The sequence below is a fragment of the Solea senegalensis genome, linkage group LG4 (assembly GCF_019176455.1).
Source record: "Solea senegalensis isolate Sse05_10M linkage group LG4, IFAPA_SoseM_1, whole genome shotgun sequence".
NCBI classification, from domain to species: domain Eukaryota; kingdom Metazoa; phylum Chordata; class Actinopteri; order Pleuronectiformes; family Soleidae; genus Solea; species Solea senegalensis.
The window spans coordinates 19596786-19617815 of record NC_058024.1 but is presented as its reverse complement, the minus strand read 5'-3'; the positions used below and the strand labels follow the sequence as shown (position 1 = coordinate 19617815).

At 41.9% G+C, this 21030-nt stretch overlaps 1 protein-coding gene across 4 annotated transcripts in view; it reads left to right on the top strand.

Moving 5' to 3' along the window:
• Positions 1-21030, top strand: part of slc12a5a (solute carrier family 12 member 5a) — a 139170-nt gene that overhangs the window by 47228 nt on the left and 70912 nt on the right. Inside the window, exon 1 of one of the 4 annotated variants that reach the window (XM_044024135.1) lies at positions 634-993. The exons of the other annotated variants lie outside the window; for them this stretch is intronic. Coding sequence (XP_043880070.1) covers positions 939-993 — 55 coding nt within the window. The 5' untranslated portion in view covers positions 634-938. Of the gene's footprint in view, positions 1-633; positions 994-21030 lie in introns of those variants that run through there. 4 annotated transcript variants of the gene reach the window in all.

Below are 21030 nucleotides of genomic sequence, written 5' to 3'. Positions count from 1 at the left end.
ACAGGGAGAGCTGTTTATCATAAGAACACACAGATGCTGTTGATGGGGCTTGTTCATCTGTTGAAGGAAACAGAGGCCGTATTTGCATCTGACATTAAAGAAGGGAGTGAGCACAGAGCATGGCGGCTTACTACAAAGCTGTCAGGCGGAGAAGCCGATGCATAATGCACCTCTGTGGACGGAGAACAGCAGAGCAGCGAGGCTATAACGCCTGCTCACTCCTCTCACTGCATCAATTCTGCTTCCCCAATCATAGCTCTGTCTGACAGCTGTGATGAGTGGAGAGGAAGGGAGGGGAGGGATAGATGTAAAGGAAATCACACTGCTCTTTGAATATGCAATCAGTTGGCAGCTATGACTGAGCAGCATCATCTGAGCTGTGGAGAGTGAGTGTGGGTTTTTTCTTCTCCTTTTTTTTTTGTACCTGAGTGGGTAAGATCAAGATCAGAAATAAGGATGACAAAAAAAGAGACAGAGAGAGAGGGAAGGTGGGAGAAAGCAAGTGTGCAGCTTTGAGGCATTCCATCATCTACCAAACTCCTGCAGCTTCCCTCCTCCCTCTTCCCTCCTCCTCCTCCTGAAGAAAGAGAGAGAGAGAGAGAGCGCAACAGAGAGAGGAAGGGAGAGAGAGGCAGCAACAGAGAGAGAGCGAGAGTGTCACGCTTACAAGCCAGTAGAGAAGAGACGTCAAGAGGAGGATCTACAAACTGAAAAAAAAACAACCCCTCTCTTCCCTCTGCTGCCTCTCTTCGTGCATCCTACGGGCGGCGAGGAGCGGAGAGAGGAGTGAGGAGGATCTGGCTGGCATATTTCCTGCCCTGCTTCCCCGCTGTTTCTGTGGCTTCATCACAGTGCGTGGAGCACGGGGAGAGCCGCCGAGAGCTTGATAGGTGACATCGTTTTCCGCAGCTGAAGAACAGCACCGTAGAGGAGTCGGGATGCTTAACAACCTGACTGACACAGAGGAGGGGGACGGGGGAGCACAGAGCCAGGGTGAGTGATGGGATGTGTCATGCAGTCACACACACACACACACACACACACACACACACACACACACATATACAGTAAACCTGGCCATTCAAACACAGAGGAGTATAACATAACACATGTATTATTTAGGTTTAAACAACCCGATGGAAATGAGTGGTCAGTATAGTTTGTTGTGTGTGTGTGTGTGTGTGTGTGTAAGAGAGAGACAAAGTATTAATTACAGCATTGTATGGTGAAGGGCCTGCTTTCCTGCTCTGCCTTTGCGCTTACTGCAAGGCTGTTGTGACAGGAATAGTAATAGGCTCAGTCTATACGATGGATGGTGATCATAAGGGCATTACAGCTTCGTCCAGCGCACGCACAAATGCACAAACTTCTAGTAAAACACGCGATCATACCGTCATGTTCCCACAGTAGGATTTTTTTTCCTGTTTTTTTTTCCCCTGCAGCTATCTTATGCTTTATTCATTCTTCATGGCAGCGTAAATATTCCCAGCACATATGGCACTCTGTGGACAGGCAGTCTGTCCATGTGTTCCCTCAAAAACACACACGCACACAGAGGGAAAAATACATGCACACCGCTACTCACATCTACAGTTAACGACACAGCATTGCTGCTAATCCCATCACCCCCAGCTGTCAAAATCGGCACTCCATCCAATCCCAGTCCCTCAGCCCAGTCCTCAGTCTCTGCATGACTTGGAGAGAACCTGTAGGTCGCTGGTTTGTGCAGAGCTGCAGTGTGAGTGCTTTGATACCAGCTGTTCGGCAGGGGGCTAATACCTACTCAAAGAAATTTGAATCTATGCATCTTTTGGAAGGATATTAAATCCCCCAATAACCTTATCATCATTATACAATATTTTTTCATCCAAACTGAGGTTAATTCTTCACCTGCTTGTGCAGAAGCTGCAAATCGACTTAATCTCCGCTGCGGTTTTGTCGTAGCTCTGCACACATTTCTCTCTTGAGGCCCAGTTCTCTTCCTCTCTGCCCTCTTTTTCAATTTTGCACTCTACATTTGGCTCTTTTTTTCTTCCCCGCCTCCCTTTTTAAGTTTTTGCTTTTCATGCGTCTTATTCTGTGTTATGATCAAATCACACAAATTGTTGCCAGTCGCGGTCACTCGGGAATCCACTGAAGAGAATACATTCACTGTGCTGCTGCTCCTACCTGTGCTAATGATAAAAATAGACCAGTGCTGGGAACATGAATATTTAACTTAATGCGGGCATCTCGTTTTTTTAAGGGGGGGATTCAAATCATGAACTAAGAGTTTATGTAATGAATATATGTAAGAGGTTGTCGGGCGGTTTGAGGCATGACCCCATTTTGTAAGTGCAATAATTTGGAACCATCAAGGGGCAGCCATCCTCCATCTTCTTTAATTAAAAAAGAAAAGAATACCTCATAAATTTGGTTCTGCCTCATCAGGACCAGTTTTGGTCTCCATTCAAACTCGTGGTCCTGACAAGGTTAGTGTTTTGAAAGGTCCTAAAGAGGTAACACATACAAGTACACACACACACACACACAGATACCCATTAAATTTGAAGAATAGCTGTGCTAAACTAACTTTGCAACAACCTGAATAACGCTGTGTAGTCATCACTGGTGTGTGGGACAGCTACAGCTTATAGAGAAGGCTTCGCAGAGGCTGTCGCTGTCCACACTCTCTGGTGCTGAACCCCCCTTCTCCTTCACCACCCAACACCAGCAGCACAAGCCTGCATAGTGCTGTCCATGGTGCTGATTTATAGCCTTCATTACATGACTGGGTTATAGCCTGCATGCAAGAGGGCAGCTAAGGGATTTGCATTTGGTGTGTGCGTGTGTGTGTGTTTGTTTTGTGAAGGTGTATTTTTGCACTGCACAACTTTCATAAAGTATGCAAAGATGAAAGGAATAATTCTCCAGGAAATTGGAAATGAAGGTTGCAAAGGAAACTAAGAGAAGAGCGTGATCATGGGCCGATTTGCATATTTATAAGCTGCCTGTGTTGCTCTCCCACCAAATTGTTAATTACCTGCATATTATTTTGTCTTTGGAGCGGTTGAGAGGTGGAGTGTCTTTGGTGTCAGGAGATGAGATACAATGAAGAGTTGAAGGGAAGGCAATGTTTTAGTGACCTATTTGCAGCAGCGAAGGGGATTAATGGCGGGACATATCTTGATTTTGAAACACAAGAGGGGAAGCTGTCGCCGTCTAAAGAAGATGGAGTGACGCAGCGAGACCGAAGAGGGTTTAATTAATTTCCCTGAGTTAGCTCACATGGTCACGGATTTATTATGGCACATAAGATGAATAAAAATGTGGACATACATGAGAAGACAGAGAAGTAAAATGAGATTAAAAAGAAAACCCACAAGGGCTTGTCTTGTGAAAAAATAAACAAATAAAACATGTGATGCAAGTGTACTTCATAAGAATGCTAAAAAAATATTTTTTGACAGTGAAAGTGGGTGTGATTCTAAAAAAGAAAAGCATGGCTAACTTCTTAAATGACTTTAAACTAGCGGCATTTCTAATATTCCTGCAATCTTTTTGAATTATTTCCTGACCTTGCTTCATAATGAGGACTTTGAGATGGTTTATTTCCTGCTACTGCGTCTGACAAATGTGAAGCCTACTATTTAAAATATTTGTACTTGTTTTTAATAACACTGTGTGTTATATAATAATGTGTAGGTCTGCTTATCATTGTGACATCTCCACAGTAATAAGCTACAATTGAAGTGATGTTTGCTGGGACAGTCGTGGCACTCATTGTTTATTGTGCTCTATTAACTGCCGCTGTTCAAGTGCTTGGATTCTTGTTAGCAAGCAAACGTGATTTCATGCTCCTTCTCCAAATGTGTGTTACTGTCTGCAGTATTTCATTCATGTATTCAGGCACTCATTACTTTGTCAGTTCAGTTTATTCGCCCGGGTTTAATGAGTGAGTAGTTTTCCTGATGTAAGCAAAAGGACACAGTACGCTGTATGGAAATGTGCTCAGGGGGGGTCAGCTGACCAACCGTAGCACGGCAAACTGAAAGCCTATGTGGAAAAAAAAAAAAAAAATGACGTTGTTTTTTCTGATCATTTAAATGTTATTGATCCTGTGCATGTGAAACTTTAAGAAAAACAAAAGGTGCCATAGTTGCTGAAGTACTACGGCTGATTCCCAGGAAAAATTGGGTTTGCATTAGCAGTGACTTAATAAAATGATAATAAAAAACTGAAGTAATAAAACTGAGGCAGATATCAAAGAAAGCACAGTTAACAACTGATTTACTATCATACAAACTGTGAAGGTTAATGTCCACGACCAGCAGACTAGTTAAAAAAACTTAAATTTACAACTCTAGAAAAGATGCAAATCATAACAGCATTTCATGACAGTCTTAAGGTTTTTAACTTGAAATACAAAGATTGTACATGTACTATAATTTAGTTCATATTCATCGTGTAATCAGTTTTCACTTGTGGGAGCTTTACCTTGTTCCGTGTTGATGTAATTATGAGAAGACCTCAGTGTGGCTGTGCTGCAGGTTCACATGAATGATTAACATGTATGACATGTACGATACAGAACCAAACTGAGTTTGGACATAGTGGTGTGCGATACGTCCTATTTGTTCCGTGGATATCCGGGAAAAAAAAATATGAAATGAAGCTGCGGCAATTTTAGTTATTTATTGATCATCTTAAATATTTTTTCAGGAAAGATTCTCGTGCAGGTCGTTTGTATTAGAATGGCATTTTAAACTGACAAAACGATTAGTAGTGATGAAGAAACCTTGATTGATCATAGTTATCCATCCTCCCTTCCTGGTCAATTCATACTCTTGGTCAAGGCTGTGGTTGTGATGTATTTACTTTAGGGCTGACTGCGTAATACTGCAAAATGCTCCCCAGGGCTCTCTCCTCGAGAGGCAGTTGTTGTGCATGCTCAACGTCATTATTCTCTGTCTACCCGCTCTGCAACTTATCTATGGAGAGATAGAGCGAGATAGAGAGGGAGAGAGATTTTCAGTAAGTGAGAGATCGCTGGGGCCAAAACGGAACCACAGTAAATTAATTGTCTGTCCACTTGAAAACATGAGCATTTAAAGCTCCAGTGTGTAAACATTCCCCAGCATTTCGTGGTGAAGATGAATGTTATGCTATGTAGCCTTCAGTTACCATTGAACATCAACACTATTGGAAATACATGATGGTCCAAAATGGCGGCCGCTGTAGAGCTGACCATGGAAAGACTCGAGATTGTGGGTTTTTTGAAAAAGTAAATACAAAGTGATTGTACACTCATAAAAATAAAGATATTATATTATCTTCAGTGTCACCTGAATATCACACACTGGGCCTTTAAGTGTGTTTTCAGCGGTATATTGCTGTGTTCACAAACTCTGAGTCAGGGCTGCACCGTACACCATTAAGAAACTCAATTTTGACAAATGTAGTCGTGGACAATGTCTCATCCAGTACGTGCTCATCAAAATCACCTGCTTTTCAGAGTCAGTGCTGTTTTATGCCATTGTGCAAATGGCTCCTCAATTTTGAACCTAGATAGTAATTATATATCATTTAATTGAATTTCTTAATGATGGGCTGTAATGACACATGAGCACAATGGCTCACGTAAGGATCGGACAGATAAATAGATTTTTGCACTAATTAGAGTATCAGTAGTGGGTGTTCAGATGTAATGGATGGGTATTCATTCATTGGTTTGTCAATTAAAAAGCAGGAGAGTGTAATTGGCAGTGAAGGACCCAGCTTCCTTAAAGCTTACTTTTAACTCACAATGACATGCTCATGACAAGCTCAGACAAAAGAAGGGCATTATGCACACACACACACACACACACACTAAACAACAATCATTAGTCATACACCTTTTGACTCATTTCCCCCTCCCTTTTCTGAAAAAAAATGTTTATTTTTCATCAACTGTACTGGTTTAAACCTCATTTTTAGTTTACTTAAAGCAGTTCATGGATAGGGTGTCACTGCTTTTGGTTGGAAGTCCAATATAAATTAATATTAAAAAGAAAGAAATAAGAAAAAGAAAGAAATATTAATTCAGTGCTTGCTATTCGAAGTGGGCACGGAGGTTTTTTGAGGTAGAACATTTCAAATGGATGAATGGTCTGAGAGAAATAGATTTTAGTGGAGGGGGAAACAAGGCCAGAAGAAGTGAAGGAAAAGGATGAATCATGCCAAAAGAAATACAAGCAAGCTGAGCACAGGAACCTTCATCCTCACTCTTACCACTGCACTGAAAATTGTTTTCTTTGTTGTTGCACTCTTACCACAGGAGGAACAAAACCACTGTACCTAAATATTGAGTCATTTCTATTCATAAGATAAATGTCACACAATTAATCAGTAATTAATTAGCAATCCCTCATCTAGTAGTCATTGTTAATCTTCTTCATACAATATATTTATATATTATATCATATGTAATCTCAAAATCATCTACAGTTCTTTAGATTTGGATTATTTTCTGGCGATTTACTGTGCAGCTTTCTGACACTTTTCTGCCCGCCCCCTTTATTTGATAACTGTCCAACAACATGTTAGTAATTATATTCTGACTAGAGGGGGTCATAATCACATGATGATCACAGCATGGTGCCACGCTTGGTCAAAGGTCACCAGATTGACCTTTGGTGATAAATTATACAATGGGGATTAAGCTTAATTATAGCTGAGTTTAGGGCCACCCACACCTAAAGCTCTAACCATATTAATCAATATTGGGGCTCCAACCAACGATTGTTTTGTCAGGTCATCTGTCGATTACTTTTTATGATTAATCGATTAGTCAGGGGTTGTTATTTATTTAGAATGAACTCTAGTTTTGTTTTATTCAGACAAAAGAGGGACATCTAGTCATCCAGTTGTCTGTTATTTCTGTGTAACAGACCTTTGTAAAGTTAAACAGACTAAATCCTTTCCAGTCTTCTGCATATCATATTTGTTCTGTGTTAGTTCAGAACGCGGTTGGTGTAGACAATGGCAGAAATAGGTTCTACTGCCCAAAGCACTTCCTGTAGTGCATTGCAATACTTGAACGGTGGTTTAAACGTGTCAGCAATAAAATGTTGTGTTGACAAATTTTCATCATCGACATGGTTTATTTTGTCAACTTATTATACCTACTATATATTCAGGATGTGGATTATTCCACACCATAGCAACCTCAATAATGACTGTTAATTCATTCATGTCAAGGTCACCTTCACAATCGGTGGTATTGTGGAGGAGACAAGGAGCTTGTTGGGAATATTACAGTCCGTTTTTCTAAGACGCAACATTTTTTATAACTCGTACTTGCTCTACCTGTTCACACAATGTCATCATTTGTCCGAGTGGATCTTCACATCGGTGGGAGAGCGACATATCCCCTGGCTCAGTGTTGAAGAGATCCAAAGTCCTTGATGAGTCTCTCAATTTCCACCCATCTGACATGGCTGCAGACTGACCTGTTAAAGGAGATTGAACCATAATGAGAATCCGCGTATTGATTGGCTCTCACTCAAATACCTATTGGCAGTGATTTACCTGGTGTGTGGGGTTGAGACGGTCGGCCCTGCAGCACAACAATCAGTCACTGCATCGACTCTGTACACAAAACTTCACTGTGTGTGTGTGTGTGTGTGTGTGAGAGAGAGAGAGAGAGAGCCTGGCTTCATCTCATTGTATCAAGCTGTTTTCATTTGGCTCAAGAGAAGAAAAGTAACCAAGTAATGTGGATTGCCATGGTTACAGTCTGTGCTGTTGGAAATGTTCCATATATTTGCTAAATATATATATAAAAAAAAAACCTTTACACTGAGGTTAAACATGACAAACAAAATACAGCACTAACTGCTTCTCCCCTGCCATTCATCAGTTTCTTCAAACAAACCGCTCACATTCGTACAGAATATACATTATCTCAGTGCAGGAATCTCCCTGGCGGATAAATCATTAGCATTTTATAAAGCACGGAGAGAAATCACGTATCGCTCTTTTTCCTGCTCACGCGTTACCTCAGTGTCATGGCCCTCTCTCCGTCTCTCTCCCTCTATCTTTGAGGAAGGCCAAACAATCCCTTCTGCTCCGTCTTTAATTGCATGTGTAACTACCAGCCAACTGAATTTTTTTTTCTGTTTCTTTCATCTCGGAGTGCAGTTTTAATACAGTATGGTTTTTGCCATCACGTGTGATGTTTTGATGTTTTTTAATGTATGTGCATGCTAATATTGGCAAAACCAATAAAAAAAGAGGCTGTGATTGTTTGTACTGCAGGGACCAGATGCTTTGAAGTCTGTGTGGATTCATGTGTATGTGCAAAAGATACACACACACACACACATTATTTTCACTAGACTTATTATGGCACAGCTTCACCTGACTGTTTTATAAATCTCAGCAGAGCGTGGTGCACATTCACGCCTCATTTCCACTTCCACGGTCTATAAATGGATGTAGAAATGCCCTTAAACATCAGCTTACATATTGATACTCCTGCCTGCTCCACCTCTCCTTAGACCTGTCAGTGAGAGCCGTGGCAAAGGAGTGCAGTTTTACAAGTGCCGGTTACAAACGGCAACAAGAGAGTGCGCCGCGTTTATAGCACCCGTACTGTACCGTTACTCTTTTATTGTAAACCAGTCGTTTGCTATTCATTATTATTAATGAAGGCGAACGCGTAAAGGCGAATGATTAATTTATAATGCCAAGTGGACACACACATCAAAGCTAAGCTTTAAAGATCACAGCGGGAGAAATTATGACTGGCAGCTGAAGAAACTGAAGAAAAATTGACTTTGAGGCTCACTGTGTAATAATCCAATGGATGGTGAAACTGCCGAGTGCCCCACTGCACCTGTAAAAACACTGGACATGCTGCCTGCTCATAGGATGGCAGCATAGCTACAGCTGTACCTTGACGCACATCTGGTGTACCAGTGATGGAGCTGTTAATGTAGGGAAGAAGTGGAGAAATTTGGCATGACAATTATGTCTGTTATATTTTATACACAACACTATGACTATACAACATTTGCATGCACAGTATAAGGACCTTAATGATGTTCTCTAGAAAAGACTGCACAAAATATCTAGTTTTAGTTTGAAGATATCATCATCTCTGCTCACAGATTTTGTAACAGCAACAAAAGAACTATCATTTATTCCACTATTAAAGTAGGCCTTAAACAAGAAGAGTTTATGTTTTCACCTGCATCGGTTGGTTGGTTGGTTGGTTGGTTGGGTCGTTGGACAGTAGCTCAGTGGTAGAGCAAGCAGTCTCTTGGAGGTTGTGGGTTAAATTCCATGCACAGTTAACCTGTGTGCCAATGTATTGGGCAAGATACTTAACTCCACGTTGCGAATGGGAAAGATTTGCGATGGAAAAATGTTGCTGCAGATTCAGTCCGAAGAGTCTAAAGAGAACACTCTGTGTCTTGGCAAAGGTCTGCGCTCTTAGTGCCATTCTCATTGGATTCTAACCGTACTGGTTTCCTTACAGATTGTGATATATTAGTGGACAGATGCACTTTAAAAGTGAGGGTGGTATTTGCCGCGTTGTGCCGGCTTGCTTGTAGACTGTCCTGCCATTATCTAATCGCTTTGCATGGAAAAGTAGAGCGTTGGGGGAAGGAGCAGCAACATGGACACAGTTTCAGCTGTGGGAACTCCTGTGTGAGTGTGTGTGTGTGTGGGAGGATCCTGTGTTGTACAGCATGGCATTGTGGGTAGGCTGTACCTTTTAAACTAAACAGCTTAATTGGTGGGTATGAGTGGGCAGAGGGATTTCAACACGACTGCAAAGCCAGTGGTGGTGTTTGTAGAGGCAAGACACAGCACGTGGGCCACCTTGGATGAAAATCAAACGCAGCCTTGTAAACAGACAGTGTGTGGTTTGTGGTGTGTGTGCGTGTGTGTGTGTGTGGAGGGGATCAATCCCTCACAGTCTGCCTCATCTCCATGATTCTCACTCTAGCCATCAGTATGCCAGTGGACTCTCCCTCCCTCTGCACAAACACAAACACACACACACACACTGCGCACCGACTTCAATGCACAGACTGCAGTTTTTAGACGATGTAAATGATAGAGCTGATATGATGAAAGGTTTTTCTGATTAATTACTGTACAGTTTGGTGAATCCGTTAAAGTAATGAGGCAGCGCGGACACATGGACGGGCAGAGACGCACCGAAAAGAAAATAGAGGCTCATTCCTGTCCTCGTCAGTCACTCTTTTCCTCATCAGTGAAAAATGAATTTGTCCCGATATGGATCATGTCCACAATAAAATATTCGACTTTGAGTTACGAGAGAATGATTTCTATTGCTAACAAGCTAAAAACAGAGCTTGGTAGTTGTGTTTTTTTTTTATAGATTTATTGAACCTTTTATATGCATGCAGGAGCTCAAGGCAACACAAAAAGATGAAAGGTGCTGATGAAAATTATTATAACAGTTTGTTTATTTGTGTAATGCAAGGCGTTTCATACGTGTGTAAGTGTCGTTCTATGAAACTACAAACACAGCAAATTGAAGTTTCACCCACATTGCACCAATGAGCTGTAATTCACCTAAACTTGACTTTGGAGCAAAGTGGTTGTGATAAGTAATGATAAGTAAAAATATAGTACACTTGAATAATGACAGCACATTAATGACAGCGCCTCTGTCTTTAGCAAAGACTGATACTTTATCTTTTCACTTGTAGCTCATTGCTTATTAATTGCATTTATCAAAACCGATGATTGTTTGCAATCATGCAAATGAATATTTCGGGCCTCTCATTCATGGCCACGGCCTGCGGTCCAGATGTCATTGTCCTATAAAGGCTGGGAATGATTATAAATCTCCTCCATGTGTGATTGACCACACTAAAGCCCCATTGTCCGTTTGTAATTATGGCTTCGGGAGTGAAGTGGCTTGAGGTTTTTCCAGTTTCCCGTAAGTTTCTGTCCATTAGGGTGCACAGAAAAAAAAAAAATTCATTCAATTATTTATTTATTTGTTTTAGTGGAAATTGGTTGGCATGGTTTGGGGAGTATTATCGAATGCCTTTCCCAAGGCTTGTAATGCAGTAGGGAAATCATTAGCCTTGACATAAAATGAAGGCTTGTTTGTTTAATTTTGAAACACAAGGCGATTTGAAGCACTTTTTTCCCCAGTGACTTCCAGCCTTTAAAAGTGAAATCCACGTGTTTATCGACCCAACCTGACATCATATTTACTGTGTGATCAAATAAATTGCCGTATTAGTTAATAGCATACAACCCCTCCTCACTCTGTCTCCCCTTTACACGTTGTTCGAAGGGACAGATAAATGTACAAGGGCATTACTGGATTAGGGCCATTATGACTGGAACACAAAGAGCAACACTATAATTTTCAATGGCAGAGCTATCAGTGGAGTTGTTTGGGATAATAGTCATTCATTGTAGGAAGAGGACCCCATCTCGCTTTTACCCGAACAAACTCTAGATATACACAAAACAACCCGAGTACTTATTAGTAAATGGTCCAATTTGTTAGGTGCATTATGTTGTATGTGCCCATACATCTGTGTGTTGTCTGTCGCCTTTTTTCAGTGTCTTTTGTGAAACGTTGTATTTGGACGAGTGTCTTTTGTGAGTGATCAAACAGATGTGCAAGAGAAGAGGGACGAGGACACAGAGAGAGAGCGAGAGATGCAGTACTAGACAGATTGTGATTAATATGTGTGTTATTGGCTGAAACATCTGTGATAATTGCTGGAACACACACACACACACACACACACACATCTCCGCTGCATGTGTTGTCATAGAGATGGATGGCGAAATAAGAGCACACATATTTCAGTGCGGTGCATATGGTTTGAGTTAATTTAATAATTGATCGTGCTTGTAACCACTTACATTCATATTTCAGGTCCATCTCTAAATATTTTACTTAATTTTATTTCCCGCTCTCACAGAAAGCAATCAAACTCACATGATTGCCCTCGCTCACACATCGCTCACGCGCCCTCGAGCAGCCACTCCATACCATCTCCCTTAATCATTGCCATTCAGCCCAGTCACTTAAACACAGCCCAGCTAAGTGGACATATAGGTGTATAGTGTAATCTCACGATCAAATATTTATGGCTGGGAGTATGAATATCATGCGCCGCTCCCCAGAGTATAGTGTTGCCTTTGGCTAGGCCGACCACTTAGCTCACAGTGGTGTAACACCTCTGCGTAACAGTCCCTCTCTGTTTATGTGTCTCTCTGTCTCTTTGACAACAGCGCAGTTGACATGTCGGCATAATTCTCAGCAGGCAAGTGTCTGGGGTTGATATGCCTACAGGGATAATATTTCCCATTTTGCCTCGTCTCAAAGAGCCTATCAGCATCCTCGGCAAATGAAATAACGGTGAGCAAGCTGTCAGCTGTGGAGTCACACCACTTGCCCCTTGTCCCGTCTTGTTGCTCAATAGAACCCCATTTAGCTATTGTCACACTGGAAATGGAGCAACTTCACTGGAGAGCGCCGAGCCTGGCGTTGTGTGCGCCACAGCAGAAATGCAGAATACACTCAGTGTTTAGCAAAATATGATGATTTTTCCAAGTATTTCACTTGTTAGGGTGTTTGACTCCGACATCTCTGCACTTCAGATTTAGTGCTGACAGTTCAGGCCCTCAGTTGACCCTTAGACACATTTTCTTTAAGCTGCACAAATAAAAGCTTTTATATTAACAATGGATTAAATGACTGTAAACCAAGCACACCTCCAGATCATTACCTTCAGCTATTTTAGTCTATTTCAGCTCAGTTTTGGTACAAAAAAAAAAAGAAGCCAATCCAGATTATATCCAACGACACCCCAGATAAGCAGTTATGGCAGCTTAACTACTTAATTTATGAATGGCAATCTATGTAAGATGTATACTTTACATTAACACATGCATGAATGAATGCATGTGATAGTCTGACAGCATTAATCATAGACACTGTCGGAATAACACGTTCATTGGTTTGATCCGCCATTTATTTATCTAATGAAACCTGGTGCTTGATAGACGTGACAGTGTACCCTGAATTGTTTCATGTCTTACCATATTCAACGTCCCTCATGCATCCAAAACATCGTCTTGGAAATAAATTTGGTATTCCATCAAGCCAATCGTGGTTTGCAGCCCTTTTTTCTTTTTTTTCTTTTTTACATAACATCCATTTGAGTTCATTCAAATTCAAAAAGGATGGTGACACTCGAATGAATGCATGTATCCTGGTCTTATGGCCTTCATTATTCAATATGAATATCTTAAGACTTCTGCTAAGGGACATAAAAGCCCCCCCCCAACATCTTAAAATAGAAGCCTGTACATTCTACACTTTTTGTCTCCATCTGAAGATGTCTCATGTATCCTCTGAATGCTTAATACAAAAAGCTTTCACCAGTGGTGCTTCAAAATGTACACTGTATGCATTTTTCACTTTTCAAGGGCTGTCAAGTCCAGTCTTCGCCCTCAAAGCTCAGTCCCTCCCTTCGTGCCCTATGTCCGTCTCTAAGACAGAGATTTCTACACGTCTGTGAGAGTGAGCGAGGCTTCCGTGACCTCCGTCCACTAATCCCTGGACCTCTACTTACACACTGCTGATCCCTCATTTGCTGTGTGTCATCTTCTTACTTTCCTACACTGTCGTCTTCGTCCGTGATGTCTAGATTATTGAACCCAAAACGTCCTAATCCCCTCATTCTCCTATTCCACAGCTGCTTCCTAGGTCGTTTTTTTACTTTAGTGCAGCCAAGACTTTGGCTCGGCAGCTCTTTATCACAGCTGGGTCTAATCTCCAGACCTGTGAGCTGCCATGTCAGCTGAGATTAATTGTTGTTTTAGTTATTTTTGAGTTGGTAATTATTGTGCTGCTTTGACTAAAAAATTTTTTAAAAAAGCGTCCGTCCGTGTGAGATTGGTTTGTTCTCCGTTTACGCTGACGCTCTTTGATTTTTCAATAATTCTTGCTCCTTCCATTTCTCTCAGATCTATTTTCTTTTAATCATCCTCCCTCATTCTCCACCTGCTCTCCCCCCCGTGTCCCATGCGTGGTGCGGTCTCCTCCTGGACAGGATTGCTGCAGCTTGTCACACATCCGCTTAATTTCATTATCGTCGGAGAGAGCGAACGAGCCTTTAATATTTGAGAGGCACAATTGTGTAGGGAGGAAGAAACAGAGGGACTGGTGTGATGGGGGGGGGGGGGCTGCCTGCCATCACTGCACAGCCACATCAAAGGATTCCTCAGCAGATGTCTCTAAACAAGATGGCTGCCAGTTACCTTTGGCACTTGTTTTGTTTCCTCATCTTTGAACTTGAGCTGAGCTTTTTTAATTTAGAGTGGGGCATTTTATTTCTGTATCTTTCGATCAGAATAGAGAGAAGTAAAGAAATGAGTTGTTATGAATTCATTTCTGCTCACTGATTTCAGACAAAACCGCAAATAAAAAAAAACAAAAACAGAAACACAACTTGCCTATGGCTTTGTTGTTTTGCCTCCATAGCAGCTGTCACCCTCTGTTTTGGAGGAGGAACAGGAGCAACAGGAAATATAATAATCTGTGCTTGGTGTGCCCGACAGGCACCGTGGTACATGGCCAAACCATAACTGACTGAATGAGGCCACCACATTCATATTTGGGATTATAGAGCAGAGGGCCATACATTAGCACTTAAATGCCGAGGTGAGAGCGGAGCGTCTGTGAACATAATGAACACTTGATTGAAGCCCTCAGCTTCAGTTCAGTCCAGTTCTTTTTTATTTTTAATACAGCACCAAATCATACATAACTGCAGCAGCACTTCTTGTGGCTGCTTCTCTTCCAACTAATAAAGGCCGCAGATGGCATCAAGCGAAACGTAGCACAAACATCTCTGCCGCCTGTGGGGTTACTCGATCTGAATGTTGTGAGCAAGCCCCAGAGTCACTGGAGGCTCATTTACTGAATATTACTGTATAGAATAAACTATTATGTTTTATTGTGGCGGTGCATCCATCCTACAGATACGTGTTGCCACTCTGAGGATGTTTTTTTTTTTTGTCACAGCTTCACTGCTGCAGTAGCAACCTGACATTTTCCTGGCTCTGTTATTCAATAACGTTAGCTGTTGCTTCTAGAAATGATATCGGCAGCAACGCTGCCTCCTGCATACAAATGGGGGAGGTTGGCATAGCGTGTCCTGGAATCGGTAGTACTCGATAGCTACAGCCACAAGGAAAATGAATGAAGCCACTCCCCCATACCTCAGGAGTAATTGTGACATGTCCACTTTCAGACATTTCAGTATATATTACAAGAGCATAAGGAACCTGCTCAGATGGCCACGCAGCGGCTCTGCTCATATTTTCTTGGACGAGAGAGGGAGGGAGAGATGGAGAAAGTGACTGCATGAATCCAGTCTTTATCCTTGCCTACATGGCTTGTTGCTATAGCAACATGACTTTGCATTCCTTTTCACCTGCCATTTTTGATCAATTCTAGTTAGTTTCTACTCTTCCCCCGTCAACCTTCCCCTGTCCTGAAATGCCTCGTCCCTGCAGTGGACTTACCTGAGAGGACTGCCATTACACTTGCTTTAACCAACACCTCCGATATTAGTGTCACTGCCTGATGGAACGGAGCACATTATGATTGTCACGCTGCTGTACTCCCATCTTCATACATACAGTGCCTGTTGCTAAGGTGCAGCACAATATAACGATCCCGATGGTGAGAAAATACCCACATTGTGCTTAGGCCATCATTATCTCCCGTCTAATGCTGACAAAAACAATTTAGATCGCAGTGTGCGTGTGGCATCACTGCCGCTACAGAGCCTGCTCTCACTTATCCTAAGTTCATGATTAGCAGGTGCCTGGAGACTCTGTGCACCGCCTCACTTACAGGGCAGCGCAGTCCGTCTAGGTCTTCAAGACAAATTGCAGAATTGTTTTACAAAACCTGGCCAGACCTTTAAAGAAACACAGGACATTCTTTTTCTCTAGAGAAACTGCAGCCCGAATGTAGATGTGAACATTTTTTAATACACACACACACACACACACACACCTTTTATAATGTATGTATAAATTATGTGTACGTTTTAAGTCCTCCGTCAAATGAGTGCTGTTTTCCGGGAATGTCACCGTGCTAATTAGCCTGTTTTAATCAGGCAAGTGAAAACAGAAAATAAGTGCTTTGTTCGGGGTCCTGCATAATGAGTGTATAGATGGATAGTGACAGTCAGTCCTGCGTGAGGAAACCAGGCATGCAGGGAGTAGAGCCTGAGCTGGAGGCACTGAGGCATTATAACTAGGCTCTCACTTAAAACCGCATTTCCACGCACGTATCAGCTCATACTGTAGCGCTGTTCAAATATACTATACATAGCAAATGTCTATGCACAGTGACTAAGGTTTATGTAAAATCATATGCACTAATAGGCAAAGAGATATGGAAGTATGTCAGTATGGATTTGTGTATGCTCCGGATTTCTCATTGGATAAAAATATATACATTAAACGTATTGTTGCCGCGTTCTCATTCACTGGCTCAGAAACAAACGTGCGTGTTTGTGATGTGAAAGGTTTGACACTGTTTGCAGGCAACGCAATCATGCAAATGATCTGATTGTTTTCGAATGTATAATCAAGGAGTGTTGTGGTTTTTATCAATTTATTTTTTTGTCATTTTTTTTTTTAAAATGACTTGGAGATATAGATAATTACGCACAGCAGAGGTCATTTCAGGGGGCTATTGCGGAGGCAGGGAATGCGGGCATTAATACATTTTCTGGCATGTGGTATTAAAAAATATATGTAGTTACTGGGAGGGAAAAACAAAAGAAAAGCTGTGTTACTCTAACTTAATGTGCAGTACATCGTATGACAAGGTGGCACCACTGTCCCAGCTCATTAGTGCAACATCTGGGCTAGGTCACACAGTCTTGCCAGAAAGCAAACAGAGGATGTGACAGGAAAATGCACTCCAGCCTTTCACAGGGGAGCTGCATTCATCACCACATACATGTACTGTGTATGCATGCAAACACAGTCTTACACAACCATTTACATGAGCATACATGACACACATACATACACGGTAAGAACTTCTGGCATTTCCATGAAAGCAAATGGAGCAGCTCGGCATCTGCAGTATTTTGAGTGAGGATGAGCTGTGCATTATGTTTATGTTTATGACAGAAAAGGGATTTATTGGCTTGCTTGCAGCCTTCTTTCAGTGAAATTACACAGAGAAGAGATTAAGTTTCAGAAATGTTACTTGTTTGTCCCAATAAACCCTTTCTTTATCCCGGTCCTGGTTCAAGAATTGAGAGAAACAAACCAACTTGGGTCAAAAAATGGCCAGATAGTTTTTGTTTAAGACAATCTGGAACCCCAAGACACAGAAAGTTGAGTGCAAGAAAGTTAGTTTTTGAGTATTGATGAACAACTTGCTCGATTCTGTCCTCATTGGCGTGCTTCTTCTGTAGCAAACACACCAAAATGATAGATTTTGTAATAAATTAGCTGAAGATTATCCACCCCACAACCTCGATTTGTTCAGAAAATTAGATTGCACAACTGTTTTTTTTTCTAGTTAGAGAAACAGTCAACTAATCACACCCTTGTATCAAGAGTAGGGGGCGTCCACATCTTTCACACCAAGGGGGACAACATATGAGGACAAAAAAATTATTATAAATGAATATGGACAAATCATACCTGTTCCATTAGACCTGCCCGACATGATACCATGCTGAATCAAAGATTTAAAATATCTTTGAATAACGTTCTTGCTGCATGCAAAATGTAATTCAAACACATCGCCGGCAACCTTCAGCAAAAGACTGAGTTTGTCCAGTTTCTGCCATAAACACTTAGTTTGAAAAAATCCTCTCCAGAATTTCTGTTTGGGATGAATAATAGACATGTGGTTAGCATTAGCAGTGATAGTCCGTGTTGTTGAACAGACAATGAAGATTGCTACTATACAGATGGACACACAAATGGGTCTAGCAGATTGCCATTATCAGTCCAGAGCATCAAACAATATGCAGACCTAAATGCTGAAATGAAACTTTCTAATTTCAGTTGATGACTGGCGTCGCTAGGAAAACGTAATGAGTAATGAGTCGTTAATCACACGGGGAAACGGCTAGGAAATCAAGTAAGAAGGATTGTGGCTTTTACGTGATTATAGGTTTCATGTTAATGCCAAAAACCTCTAGTGTGATATTTTGGAATCAAAGTCTTATCTTTTCCTGTTGAAGTTTTTTTTCGTAACCATGTCAGGAGACACACAGATGCAGGGTTAGTGTGTGGACACTTTATCTCGATGTCTCTGTGTGCTTGCTTGGTTTCTGCTGGCAGTGCCCATCATGAGAACCTCTTCGGTGCCTACATCGCTATGCCAACTCTCACCCATGCCAGTCAGCTTCAGCTTCAGCTGCAGGAGCAGCAGCAGCAGTGGCAGTGCCGCTAAGTAGGTCACACTGCAGTCAAACTGGCTCCTGAGCCAGAGAAGGAGGAGCGGGATAGACGGAGGAGAGAACGACGTAAGATAAAAAAAGAGAGAGAGAGAGAGAAATGGAGAGGCAGGCAAGATCAAGTTTAAGATAGAATGCAACACAGAAGATGAAGGAACGATACGAGGGAGAGAAACACGAGTGAGGAGCCTGCAGATCAGGAGTGAGACACCGTTGACACTGACTGAGGAGGAGATGGCAGCAAACCGTAAAATAAAGCAGGAGTCATGAAACGAGAGGATCTTTACGCGCAGATATGTGGAAAGTGTAGCAGTGTTAATTCACGACTGCAGCGACGAATGGCGGGGAGTGTATGCTGACTGATCATTATCATTATCATAATGTGAACATACGCAACACATCACAAGAGACTGCATGAAGCACGGATAATTAGGGTGAAAAAGGAATTGTATGCGACACGGACATCGCAAAGGGATTTCAAAACCCTTACAGCATATTAGCCATTAAAAACGAGGCAGGGTCAGGTGTGTGCTTATGTACATGCTACACACACACACAATTGTAATTACAACTTCAAAAAAGCTAATAATAAAGCACTACTTTATTCGTCCTGTGCTCTTGAAATTCACCCTTTAAAGCAGCAAAGGGTAGATACACGACAAATACAAAGTAAACAATAGAAGTATAATAAAAGAATAATGTGAAATATATTAATAAAAGGTAAAATAGACACCTTTCACTGCCCACAGATGATCAGAACATCGTCCAATTAACCTGTCTTTCTCTTCAATTCATCAAGTTTAACCCAATATTCAGTTTCACATGTATGTAAGTGTAGGAAGAACATTGTGTGTTTTTAATGGAAAAGTATGGTTTTAGGAGTTCAGTCCATAGCCAAGCGGAAAGGGAACTTGGCTTGTGACCGAAGGGTTGCCGGTTTCAAGCAAGGTGCCCAATCCCCATTTGTCACTGTTAATTGGACACTCCCCCAGCCACGGGGGAGGGGGGGGGGCATGTCCAGTGTGCTCCATGTGATGGTCTCAAGGCCAGATAAATGGGAGGGTTGTATCAGGAAGGCCGCCGGGCGTAATAACATCTGCCAAATCAAATATGCGGATCATCCGCCGTGGTGACCCCCAGAGAAGGAGACGCCAAAAGACACCGAGTGTAAGGAAGTATAATGAAAGAAGGAGGCATGAACATTGTCACCTGAGGTAACAAATGATGTACTTCTCTGACTCTTTATAAGCTCTGGCTTATCAAGGTCACCGAAGGAAGAGATAATGGCGTGAAGATTGATCGTCACACTGTTGACACTCGGACATTAGGAACAACACAGAGTCATGTCGGTGACAGTGACCTCACTATAGCTGCACTCACACGGCTGCAGAGGTCTGATAAGCACCCAGATACCCTCTGCCTCTGATCCTCTGCAATAATACAACCTAAGTTCTCTCTCTTGAGAAGTGCCGTGCAGGACAGTCCTTCTGAGAGGACACACACACACACACACACACACTTGCATTATAAAAGCACACTCTTGACAGTTTAACATCCTTACTATGTTATTAATACCTGTGGCTGTGTCAATAGCATGTAATGCCAGTGTCAATGTCCTCTAATGGAATCACTTACATCAATGTGGCGTCTCCCCTCCTCCTTCCCCTTGAACTGTTTGCCATGCAGAGGCTGTGCAGCCCTCCAGACCTGCTGCTCTGCTAACAGCAGCGGTAGGATTAGGAGACTGTGACAAGGGCAGGAATCAAGGAGAGGAGGAAGTGAGAGGAATGGAAGCCTGCCACATTTCATGGATGTCTTCTGGGCTGGACAGGTTTCTGCTGAGGGTGACTCAGCTGCCTGAACTGGTCCTTTTCTTAAGTTACTGTCAAAAGTACGTTCTCATGCACCTTACCTGCACCTGTCCGCGTTACTGCATGCACTCCATCTGCAAATGTGGCAGAGATAAGAAGGTATGCAGTATTGTAATGCAGAACTCTCCTTATAAATCATCCATCAGTTGATTGAAAATGTCATGGCAACTGCTGCCGCATCCTTGTCACTTATCTCATCTGTCTTTAGTTGATTTGATTAATCGCTGGCCTTCAGCCCATTGAGTCTCTGCCAATGGTGGCGACAAGTGAAGGACTGTTAACTGACCTTTTCTCCTCAGGACGCTTATTACCACTGTCTCTGGAATTCCATTAAAGGGCAGAACTGGTGTTATTCTATATTTCTCCTCATTGTGAACAAAATGTCATGAAAAGACCAAAGCCAGCATGTGTCCTTTGAGTCTGTTGAACTATAGGCTTTTTTGTTTGTTTGGGTGTATTTTCTACTTTTATTACCAACCTTACAGAAAATGAGTCCTGAGCCCATAAATCTGTACAACTAGTCACACATAGTTTATTTTTTTTGAAGAACATTAACATAATAATAATACACTAGTGTGCATTTTATTAATGCTATAGTTATTTTGTATTTATAGACGCTGGTCAACCATTAAGGTCTGTTGACAGAGGCATTACTTATTTATAGAATAGGT